The 12,362-nt window shown below is 42.1% G+C and overlaps 1 protein-coding gene across 13 annotated transcripts in view; it reads left to right on the forward strand.

The window, feature by feature from the left end:
* The window catches only part of MAGI1 (membrane associated guanylate kinase, WW and PDZ domain containing 1), a 604,684-nt gene that overhangs the window by 573,555 nt on the left and 18,767 nt on the right, over window positions 1–12,362 (forward strand). For 5 of the 13 annotated variants that reach the window (XM_078076272.1, XM_078076278.1, XM_078076225.1 and 2 more), the window contains 5 exons: window positions 683–766; window positions 3,631–3,722; window positions 5,295–5,487; window positions 7,839–8,141; window positions 11,121–11,324. In XM_078076272.1, the coding sequence (XP_077932398.1) occupies window positions 683–766; window positions 3,631–3,722; window positions 5,295–5,487; window positions 7,839–8,141; window positions 11,121–11,324 (876 nt within the window). The remainder of the gene's footprint in view (window positions 1–682; window positions 767–3,630; window positions 3,723–5,294; window positions 5,488–7,838; window positions 8,142–11,120; window positions 11,325–12,362) is intronic. The other 8 variants (XM_078076287.1, XM_078076235.1, XM_078076258.1 and 5 more) reach the window with 5 other exon arrangements.

Below are 12,362 nucleotides of genomic sequence, written 5' to 3' on the forward strand. Positions count from 1 at the left end.
CTAACTAAAAGACTACTCTAGGGGCACCTGGATGGCTCAGTCGGTTAAACATCCGACTCTTGATTTCAGACTGAGTCGTGAGATCGAGCCCTGCGTCCGGGCTCTGCGCTGAGCCTGTGGAGCCCGCTTGAGATTCTCTCTCTTCCTCTCCCTCTGCCCCTACCGCCTCCCTCTCTCTACCTTAAAAACAAAACAAAACAAAAACTATATTGGTTGAATTGCTGAGAATTCATCTGAACAGGTGTTAGTGCAAGAATGAATTCCATTGGGAATCTTTAAATAAATCCTGTAGTGTGTCAGTAAGAGAAGTATATATAATTTTTTTTCAAAAGGAAATCAGGGTTTAGACAAACCTAAAGTTCATGACATGATTAAAACAAGTCATACGAAAATGCGTACTTTAGGGTATAATTAAATATGAAGAGTCTAAGATGGTAATGGTAGTTGTATGAAATTCTCAGTGGAACAACTCTAAATACCAGCTTTTTGACAAGAAAAGCACCATGAAAAAAGAAAAAAAAAAAAGCCAGAATCAAACTATAGTCTTTAAAAATCCACAGCAGCCATGACCTTTACTGTGAAAGCTTAACTGCACGTTCCTTATCAATCAAAACTAAATTAAAATGAACTAAGAGAAAGCACATACATTAAGCTTTGCAAAATTGTGAAATTAATATTCCAGCTATGTCACCTTCGCCTGCATCGGGATTGAGCAAGGGGGAAAGAGAAAGAGAGATCAATTCCACGAGTTTTGGAGAATGTCAGAGTAAGGATCTGCTGAACACTTTTATTTCTCCATTATTATTCATACTGTTTGATGTTGCCATTGGTCCCAGGCGGGGGTGGGGGGTGTGCTGGGGAAAAACTCAGAAAAGGGAGGGAAGAAAGAGAACTGCCATGAACAGAAGCATTATGGCGCTCTTGTTGACCAAGCACAGACCAAAGACAGGATGACATAAAAAGCGATGGGCACATTGTATCTAAGTCTGGAAATTTGTGTCTGTAGTAATGGAGACACCAGGAGGTTTCTCTGCAAACCTGGTGATTCCATTCTTTGTAATTATCAAAGGAAGTCTTTTGACTGCTTTATTGAGTTGTCCCTGGCATTACCAAAGGATGTAACTGCTGACATTGTCCCCTCTGCGAGGGCTTTAAAAAGGAAGAAAACTGGACAAAGTTTTCTTAGTTCTTTTTGATTCAGTCTCATTCAAAAAAAAAAAAAGGTGATATTAATATCAGAAAGATAATTCTTCCCTGCTCCATTCTTGTAAAATCTGCCTGAAATAAAGAAGAGAATACAGCATTTTGGGGGAGTGGTCTAGAAACTTCGGTGCCCCTGGGAAGAAGTGGCAGCAGAGAACACAAAAGAGAGAAATCCTGTAATTCTGTAACATGGTTCCCTGCTGCTTTATCACCTATGTTATATATTTGGGTGCGTGGAATTTGGCGGAAGAATATAATGGTTAAAATGCCAACGTCAAGGTACCAGAAGACTTTCTTTGTAACATGTCTGTGTTGGTGTATCATGTTTGTGTCTGTGTTTTCCTAGCTCATCACTGGCATCTTCAACATCCTTGGTGTCCTTGGGCATCTTCCTTTTCAACAGGAAGCTCCTTAAATCAATTTGCCGTTTCCCCATTGATTCTCAGAGAGACACAAATGCTATTTTCCTATGGACTAAACTGAATGATAAGCCTACATCTTGTGGCCACAAGCACCCATACCATGACACTGGGTGCCTAAATGAGCGACTGAAGGCAGAAACCTGCCACCTTTGGTGTCACTGTAGCATGGGCAAGTGTCCTTGTGTTAAATGATACTGAGAAAAATGGGTAGAGGCTGGAAGTCTCTGCAGAGATCCTTCCCTTGTTTGCAAAGGGCTCAGCAGACTTAAGGCAGACTCAAGGCAGACTCTGCCAGGAACCTAGAGCTGGCCGGAAAGCACCCGTGGTCTATTTTGGAAATAATCCTCCTGCTTGAGTGAACCCAAGACAGAGTCCCAACCTGATTTAATTTGTTGTTTCAGTGAGGCTATTAGAGCAAATACCCTGTAGCTAGCTACTCGAACAGAAAGAAAATATCGTTACCTTAGCGTGCTCAAGAAAATATCATTCTCAAATTGTGTTTAGGGGAGTCCTATGATGTAGTTTAACTGCACGTTCTGTGGCGTCTTGCAGCTTAGCCTCCGCAATTATAATAAAAAAATGCATTGGGCATAAAGCACCATGTAAAGCCTGCGTCATTAAGATAGCTCAGGCAAAAATATTGGATTCAAACTTCTCTGACTTGTACTTACCTGTTCATTTAGTTTCTTCTCTCTTGGCGTATTCATACACCGTACATTTGAAGGTAGTGGGTGAGTCACTCTTGCCAACTTAAAATCTAAACAACCGCCTTCTTCTTCCCTACCTTACTGTACAAAATTGAAGAAGATGAGAACTAAACTCTTAGGCCTACACACTCCTTCAATCCTAAACCCAATTAATTAAATAAACCAGAAAGTATGTAGAACAGTATTTGAAAATCTCCTTTAGGATTCACTGCCACTAAGCCATTTTTTTTAAATAAAAGATGTGTCATTTTAAAGATCATAAAACACTCTCTCATATACGTTAAAATACTAAAGAAGAATTAAATAGAAATAACTTTTTTATTACCTTAGTTAAGTAACAGAGTGGTACATAGGACAATTTCAGGTAAATTTCAGGTATAGTGAACATCATCTTACAGAAATGATTTTTCTTCTAATAAATGAGGTCTTTATTTTAAAGCTCAGGACATTACTAAGAGTAAAATATCAAGTTATTGGATAGTAAGTTAATACTTACAATTTTAAAATATGATAGGCAAAATCTGGAGCAAAGCAGTCATTCATGCAGTGATAAAGTAAGAAAATATGGAAAATTGACATTGAACATTTTTGTAGTCACCATTCGTGTTGAGAATATGGAAGGCTGGCTCCTTTTTGGTAATATGACTGAAATTATAATAAACTTTGAAAACTGGAAATATTAGGATGCCCAAGAGTAACTTTTGGCAAAAATGATCTAACAAAATCAAATTATTGGTTTGCCAATCTTGATTACTCTAAGGGAGAAAAAAGTGACATTTTTTAAAAAAACTGAAAACTCTTTAACTCAAGCTATTTTCTTTCATCCTCTACTTGGTATAACATCAGATGTGTTATCAGGGCTTCTAAATCCTCAGAGCAAGCTTCTGTTTCCATGGTCACTGTGACTCAGAATGAGCTCCCTCCTGAGACGTGGGCACCCACTTTGTGGTCCAGCACATGATGATTTTAATTTACTTCATTTTTCTGGCAACAATACCAAGGACAGTGGTCAACAGCGACTTCTGGCTTAGTCCAGGATAATGGCTGGGGCTTGATTAGGAATTATCAAACAGTGATGAGTCCTTTGAGAAAACTTAGGGCCCGGTGACCGGTCCTACTGTTTGTTTCTGCCTAGTGTCCTCTGTTATTTTATCCATCCAGATTATTTTGTTTCCTTCTCTGTTGGAATGCTGTCATCCGCTCAAGCACCATCAGGATTGCTCCTCTGTGTTCACCTTAACAGTATGATTCCTTTTAGCAGAGAAATCACCTCCCTCTTCCTTCTTTCTTCTCCACAGTTCCAGACTACCAAGAACAGGACATCTTCCTCTGGAGAAAAGAGACTGGATTTGGATTTAGGATTCTGGGTGGAAATGAACCAGGGGAACCTGTGAGTCTCTTGTCTACCTCTTCCCCCAGTGCTGTTTTCTAAGATATCAAAGCAAATTGGCAGCAGTGGCAAATTAGCAAGATTTGAGTCCAGCCATGTGCAACACAGACTGTTTCATTTCAAGTAGCGTGGGTTATTCGCTGGGTTTTGCGGAGCTCCTTTTGTCTTGACGAAGAAGAGACTCATTCCCTTCTTTAAAGTTTGTATTCATGTTTATAAAAAGTGGCAGCTCCAGCACCTGGAGCTCCGCGTCAAAGAAAATGAAAACAAAAAGCAAAATAATAGGCATCAACTAATGAAACAATGTCGTGATCCTTCCGGCCAAATCTGTTAAATCGGCCAGCAGGGAGTGGGCTTTGTATATAGCTAGTGTACAGGGAGCACTTGACAAGACATGAAAGATCAGAGGAGGTAGGGCCGCTGTCTTTACAAAAGTAGAAAAAGAGCCCTGGACAAGAGTCAGGCGACCTCGAACCTCCCTGGTCTTCAGTTCCCTCCTCACCTTTAGAACAAATCTGTATAACATCCTAAGAATGTTTTGAAAGGAGAAAAGAGAACTAAAGATAAATACTGTTAACTTCTCTTAATAAAAAATAACTATTTGTTGAGCACCTTACTATGTGCCACACCCCATGCTAATGGCTTTTAACATACATTTTCTCATTTCTCCATCAAATCCCAGAATTTATCCCCATTTTTCAAATTATCAAAGACACAGAAGGGTTAATTCACTTGCCCAAGATCATAGCACTAGTAAGTGGAGGGACTGAAAGGGTCTGACTTCAGGGTCCACATTCTTAATCACTCTTTTGTCAAAGTTCTTTGTAAACTGTAAATACCATCTAAAGGTAGTTACAGCATTTTTATTTAGTGAGGAGGCAAGGAAAGCACAAATATTTTCGCTAAGGTTTAATGAACTGTAAATGTAACAAGACACTAAATATAAAGACTGCTCTGCATGCAGCTGCTAAAAGTACAGAAATGGGATGTCAAACCAGACTTTGCATGATTCATTGCCTCATTGAGCAGTATTTTTTGTGCATTCCCTATTGCTAGGCATGGTGCTGGACCTTTAATGAAAATTAGTATTACTATTATAATTTCCAGAGTTTCCTGGAAGGAGAGTTCTGAGGTAAACAGAGAAGGAGAAAAGATTTTGCCAATGAAGGAGTAAAGTGATGTATTTCTTCTGCAAAGGGGAAAAAGTGAGTCCTCACCAGACCCCAGATAAAGGTCAAGGAACCAAGCAAGAAATAGTTACTTTCGGGACGCCTGGCTGGCTCAGTCAGAAGAACATGCAACTCTTGTTCTCAGGGTCGTGAGTTAGAGCCACACATTAGGTGTAGAGATTACTTAAAAAAAAAAAAAAAGAAATAGTTGCTTTTCCACCATTTAAGAATTACTGTAGCACCTATCACAATGGCCTGATACCTGGTGGGTGCTCAATAAATGTTTATGGCACGGATGCAGACATGAATGAATGAATTGAATTGTTCTCAGAAATGTGAAGGCCATCGGTATAATAGTAAACCAAAAGGTCAACGTTTCATCCATCATCCAATTACTCAACAGATTTATATCGGTCACATTGTACCACTGGGTGCTGCTGATACGGACGGCCGCCTGAGGTCTGGGGATGAATTAATCTGTGTGGATGGGACACCGGTAATCGGAAAATCACACCAGCTTGTGGTCCAACTTATGCAACAAGCTGCCAAGCAAGGCCACGTCAACCTCACGGTGCGGCGTAAAGTGGTGTTTGCAGGTATGTTTTTCATTTATCCCTTTAGACAGTGCTTTGTCACTTTATGCACAGAAAAGGCCCCCTTCCTGTGTCTGCCTCCTCAAGCATCTATTTTAGCAAATCTTTGCAAATGTGATTAAGCTCAGACTTTCCAGATGGTTTCCTTCTCTCAACTCCAGCAAAACTACTGTCATTCAACAGTACTTTAATGTGCCATTCATGCACGTTCAGCAAAACCTTCTAGAAGAGGACTAGTTGAATATATACTCCCTCTCCTCATCTCCCTGCCAACCAGAACTTAGTCACCTCTTCACTTGATGTTAATTCTCAACAAAAGAGGTCATTATAAAAGGCAGGAACGCTGTAGCTTCAAGGTACAAGAACAAAAATTAGTTTTGTGCCGCCAAATAAGCTCATAAAAAAGTTAGTGATGCCTTACTCTGTTGCTGCTTGTCATAGGTAAGAAGCCAAGGTTTGTTTTCTCTGTAAGAAAGTTGTAGAGCTGGCCAGTTCTTGGCCATCGTTGACTTCTTTCTCCTGCCTGTAAGCTTTAAAGTACTTGAGTTCTCAAAACATACAAACCCTTTCCGGCTCAACTCAAATAAAACCTTCCCTGTGAAACCCTCAGAAATTCCCTCCTTCTTCCAACTCCCTTCCAATTTTGGCATTCCTCCCTTGCCATTTTTGTGAATCATGGTTTACTTTTGTATCAGAATCTGCCATTTTGAGACGGCTCGTTGTGTAACTGTCTCCTTCCCATTCACTCGCCAACGTCTTGAAAGCACACACCACATGGGATGTTCACTGTGTCTGCAGCCCCCACCTTGAAATAGTCAAGACACAATGCAGAAAAAGCAGATTGTTATATCACTTGAATTACTGAAGAAATATGAAATGAAATATCTTTTCTTCAACACTTTAATATTTGTGAAAGAGATACTTACCAAATGAAATTAACTGGCCCTTTGTTTAAAAAAAATTGTATAACTCACTTACATGGATTATAGAATTAATTAATTATAGAATTAAGATATCAGATTCCAGTGTGAGACTCCTACCTTACTGAAACTGTGGAAAACGGTGTTAATCAGTCATGGATTATGCCCAGAGAGCTCACTGATGGCCTCAGAATATTTCTTAAAATGATAGTGCATGCAGTCAGTAGCAGTCAGTTAAAAATGGCTTTTGAGATGGGTTGAAAACGTTTGATTTCACTGACCCAAATAAAAATAATAGAGCAATGTGATTTTTGTTTGTTCCAGATTTATTTTTTAAATATTAAATATTTGGGGGTTTTAGCTCTGAGTCAAAGATATGTTAAATCTATAAGAGACATTAGACTGAGTGCAGTAAGCTGGTCACAAAAGGGCAAACATGGTATGAATCCACTTATATGACAGACCAAGAGTAGTCAGATTCATAGAGACAGAAAGCGGAATGGTGGTTGCCAGGGGCTGGGTGAGCGAAAAATGGTTCATTAGTGTTTAATGGGTACAGAGCTTCAATTTTGGAAGATGAAGAGGTTCTGGAGATGGATGGTGGTGATGGTTGCACGTTGCTGTGATTGGACTTAATGCCACTGAACTATACACTTAAAAATGGTTAAGACGGTAAATTTGATATTATATATATTTTACCACAATAAAAAGACATATATGAAGGGAGAACTTCAAGAATAAATGTCTTAACGCAAAACCCGAACACGCATTTTGTTTGTAGCATCAAACCTGGGTCACTCCTGCTTATTATTTTGGCAATTTTGGTGTGCTTTATCCTGTCACCTGCTGAAGCAATAAAACTGGAACTCTGAGGAAGGCTGACATACCCAGGAGTGTGATCAGAGTAGACAATGACATCTGGAAAGTAGGAAGAGAAACTAAGTATACCTCTGACGGGTGTTGTCAAGAATCCCACAATAGGGTAACTTTCATGGTAAAGTCAACGTGCACAGTCCGGCCTGATGGAAAAATGGAAAGCAACGCTGCTTGGCAATCTGAGCAGAAGTGTGACTCTTGAGGGTAATGACAAGGTGAACGTGCGCTTAGGTCTCTGCTGTAAAAGCGGGGTCCTTGCGGGTGCGGACCACACCTGCGCTTCTGCTCACGTTCCTGTGATTCGTGCGCGGGAGGCAGTTCAGAGGGCCCCTCTTGCAGCCGCGTGGAGCCTGAGAGCGGATGCCCATATTCAGTAGGCTTTTGTCCCCCGGGGTGTCTCCTGTGGGCTCCTGGCAGGAGCTGCGGGACAGGAGCTACGTGCGGGACAAGGGGCTGGGGTCTCGTTGCACACTGTGGCGCCGGCCGCGGGGGGGCAGAGCAGGGGGGTGGCTGAGCCGGGCCTCCGTCTTTTTCTTTCTCTCTCTCTCTCTCCTGCAGCCCCCAAAGCCGAGAACGAGGTGCCGTCGCCGGCCTCCTCCCATCACAGTAGCAACCAGCCGGCGTCGCTGACCGAGGAGAAGCGCACCCCGCAGGGCAGCCAGAACTCCCTGAACACGGTGAGCTCGGGCAGCGGCAGCACTAGCGGGATCGGCAGCGGCGGCGGCGGCGGCGGCAGCGGCAGCGGCGTGGTCAGCACGGCCGTGCAGCCGTACGATGTGGAGATCCGGCGCGGCGAGAACGAGGGCTTCGGCTTCGTCATTGTGTCCTCGGTGAGCAGGCCCGAGGCTGGCACGACTTTCGGTGAGTGTCCCGTCCAATCCTCCGCACCTTCCCGGGACACCGGTGGCGAGCGTGTGGTGTTGCAAGGGCAAGATGGCCAAATTCTCAGTAACAGAAATGCCTTCATGCTTTTCGCTGCAGGTAATTAAAGTCTTAATTGGGGATGGAGTGCGTGTTCGATAGCTTTTCCCTTCCTGAAGATTGGATTTTTTTTTTTAACCTTTCAGCTTCCATTCAGAATGCGTGTTCACATGCACACAACTTCGAGCATAAATGGAATTTGCGTGAAATTTGATTAGCGACCCCTTGACAGTGTAGAGTGAGCAATCCTTGGCAAAGAATGCCTTTGTGAGGTCCTGAGTAGGATATCATGAATAGCAGAAGCCTCACCAGGTGGAGGAGGTTTTGGAGTAAGCTTATGGTGGTAAAAATGCCTAGGAAACAATACAAGTGTAAAGAGTAAACAATCATGTGAAGTGCCTGGTCCAGTTTATCTGTGTCCTTACTCTACTCTAACCCCATCGGGAATTTTTGAATGTTAAATAATATTTTTACCATTGTCTGCTTAAGAATCTAGTTAAGATCTGAGTTCAGAGCCATTTGTCTTCACGGCCCTTGAATCCCAGCAGGGCTGATTGTCCCGTCTCATCCGAATGTTGGGGGTTTCCGCAGAGTATGGAGAAACCCAGTTGTCACCCTCTCAGAAGGTTAACTGATGGGTGTACTAGCAGAGACAAACAGGACCCACATGATTCCAAGAACCTAGTAATCTGTGAATCTATTTCCTATTAGAATGGATTATAAAAGTATACTCCAAAAATGATCCATCTTCTTCGTTAGATTAAAAAGTCACCTGTTAATCCCCCAAGCACGTTTGTTCATTAATACGGAATAGGATGGGAGATGGGGAAGGGCTCTGCAGGCTTTGAAATCTACGCATTTCTATCCCCACATGACTTGTCCAAAAGAGTCTAATGACCTGTGGCCCAGGTCACTGCTGGCTAAGATCAGGCGAGGTGCTCCATCCCTTCAGCTTTCTGATCCGGTAGAACTCCCTTTACCTTTGTACGTTGCTTCCTGCTAAAGCCATTTCCCCTGAGGTCTGTTCCTTAGGAGACTGAGTCAGTCAGGTCTATGCATGTGTGGCTGCAGTAACAAATGCCCGTTACTAACATGCTTTGGGGAGCTACATTAATAAAGTTATCACAGCATGTCATGAATGGATGACTGGACGCCAAGGCAAGGTTTTGGGGGTTTTGTTTGTAAATTGATTCGGGGGACTTTTCTACTTAATTTAAAAATCTAAAGAAAGGCAAAGGGAGGAAGAATTCCCATTGCTTTCTTCAGATCTACAATTTGATTGTCCCCATGCACTTCCTGATGTTCTCAGGATTTCGGAATTGTCAGTTTCACTTTTTACAATGAGATAGATATGTCAGGTGGGAGGCTATGTGTTATTTAATGAATACTGAACGTCTTCTCACAATTTGGTCTTTGATTGTTTTCCTCTGGCTCTTCTTACAATAAACAAATTCAACTTTCCCTAATACCTTGCATGAGACTTCTGTTTCCAACTGTGCAGAGCTTTCCTCACACCTGCTGTTTGATACCTTTCTCATGTGAGTTGTCCACGGAGAGGGGCTAAACTTAATCCGGACCTTGAAGTTGAGTATGGAAGCCTACCCAACCTGCCTTTTGGGTTCCAAGAGACCATTTGCTTCCTTTTTAAAGATTCTGTGGCCTTGACCTTACATGCAATGATACACACTCAGGCAAATACGCCAAGATTCAAAGAAATTATAATGTCTTTCCCCTCACATTTTATCCTCAAGGTCCAAATTATGACAGAAGCGCCTACTCAGTTTCAGTGTCTCCCACGTTCATTTTATCACCCTTTCCAAAAGGCGACTCACCTGCCTAACTAGCTTCACAGTCCTCAGAAAGACGAATTCTCAGAATAGGTAAATATGCATTTAGCTGCAGACCCTATGTCAGGACTCAAAGCCAATCTCCCACCCCTTTCTAGAAGTTAGCAGTACTCATGGTCATGACATGGGGCGGGTGCCTCAAAGTGCACAAAAAGCTTTCCTCTTCACATGCACCTTTCCTGGTTTTCATATTGTAGATGTGCAGTAACTGATCATGAGGAAGGAAACGATCAAAGTTTCCAAAGGGTTGAGGAAGGATTTGAACCTGGCTTTGGATCACTGTCCTTAGCCTGAGTAGATGCCAGGTTTTCAGAGTCCTTTGAGGGGATTTTTTGTGAGGAAGGAGGATTTCAGAGTTAATGAGCCACCGGGGCCCTACCCTGAAAGCATAGGCAATAGGCTGAATCAGGAAAAGGTCATAAAAGGAAAAAATAGGGGTCACGGTTGGGTGGCTTTGTTGGCTCCCGTCTTGTAATTATGCCTTTTTCCTAAAGCTTTCGTCATTCTGGGGAGAAGGCAGCAAGACTAAGTGCTTGTTCATTAGGTGTTTTCAGAGGGAATTTTGGTGGTAGCAGACTCTCCCGCCTCACCAGACGCCTAGTGATTCTTTTTTCTGGAGAAAGAACAAAACATTGGCAGAAGCTTGAACAGCATCTGGCAAAAATGAAGGGACGCGAACACAAAATGTGGAAGAACATCCACCCCATCTCTGAGCTTCACATTTGCAGACCCAAAATAAGCCAACAGCGAGTTATTTTGGGGCTGTTGAGAACCTCTGAAGTTGCTAGCTATCACAAGTTGTGTCAGCGATCGAAGGAAGGAAGCTGGGGTTTTCCCCACGTTTGGAAGGGGGGCAGGGAGCGCAGCAAGGAGCCGCACCCCGCCCCCGACAGGCCCTAAGTGTTGCCAATGTTTTGACCAAAGGCACAGAGCTCTCCTTTAATAACATTTGCTTAATGCTTTACTTAATTAACACTTAACCTTCTCTTTCCCTTTTCAACCCTTTTTCTCCTCCCTTCGCTATATTCCCACGTAACTTAAAAAAAAAAAACAAAACACCTCAATATCAAAGCAGGCAATGCATGTGTGGCTATGCCTCACAAAATAGGTCGGATTATTGAGGGGAGTCCTGCTGACCGATGCGGCAAGCTGAAAGTGGGAGACCGGATCCTGGCAGTGAATGGCTGTTCCATCACCAACAAGTCCCATTCAGACATTGTCAACCTAATCAAGGAAGCAGGAAACACAGTTACCCTCCGCATCATTCCTGGGGATGGTAAAGTATAACTCTTGTGTCTCTCGTTCTCTCTTGAGCTCTTCCTGGGCCTCTCTTTCTTTCTCTGTCTCCCTCTCATCAGGATCCATGTCACTGAAGAGTGTTGATTTAGAGGCAGGCTTACCCATCCCTAACTGAGCATACCCATCCTGTGGTTGTAAGCCATCGTTACTAACCCTTACCTCCCCCCTCCCCTTTACGTAATCCTCTTTCCCTGTGACCCTGTCTTGCTGCAGATACAAACATTACAGAAAATCTTAACTTTCCCCATTTTATTTTGGTTTTGGTACCCTTGTCCTTACAATGATGGAGTGGTTTGAATACAGGTGGTATAAGATCCTCTGATGTTCTATCTGGAAATGATTAAAGATTTTTTTTTTTAAATCGCTAAAATTTAAGTGTATGATGGGTGCCTGGCTGGCTCAGTCAGGAGAGCATGCGACTCTTGATCTCAGGGTCGTGAGTCCAAGCCTTACCTTGGGTATGGAGCCTACTTAAAATAAAATAAAATTAAATTAATAAAATAAAATAAAATAAAATAAAATTTTTAAACTAAAATTTAACTATGATATGGTAACATCACAAAACCTACATAATGACAATTCAGAGCCAATACTTTTTTTTTTTTTTTCAGAATAAGTGAATATATGAAAGGTTTTTGTTGAATAAGAGATCCTTAGGGTTTGTGCTTACTTGGTTTGTCTAATTTTTGCATGTGGATGGAGAAAGAATAAAACCTCTTTTTTGATAGGTTATATCTACATTAAACTAGGCCTATTCTTATTTGTTAGTTTGCTTGATCATTTGATTGGTTAAATTCAAATCTTGTTTCTTTTACACCATTGGTGATTCTGCCCCCTAGGGGACATTTGGCCTTGTCTGGGGTGGGTGCTAATGGCATTTAGTGGGTAAAGGCCAGGGATGCTTCCAAACCTCCTACAGTATGCAGGATAGCCCCCCACAATGTAAAGTTATACAGCAGAAAATATCAATATTCATTATTCATATCTTTTTTAAGATTGATTTATTTATTTTAGA

This window comes from Halichoerus grypus, chromosome 1 (assembly GCF_964656455.1).
Source record: "Halichoerus grypus chromosome 1, mHalGry1.hap1.1, whole genome shotgun sequence".
NCBI lineage: Eukaryota > Metazoa > Chordata > Mammalia > Carnivora > Phocidae > Halichoerus > Halichoerus grypus.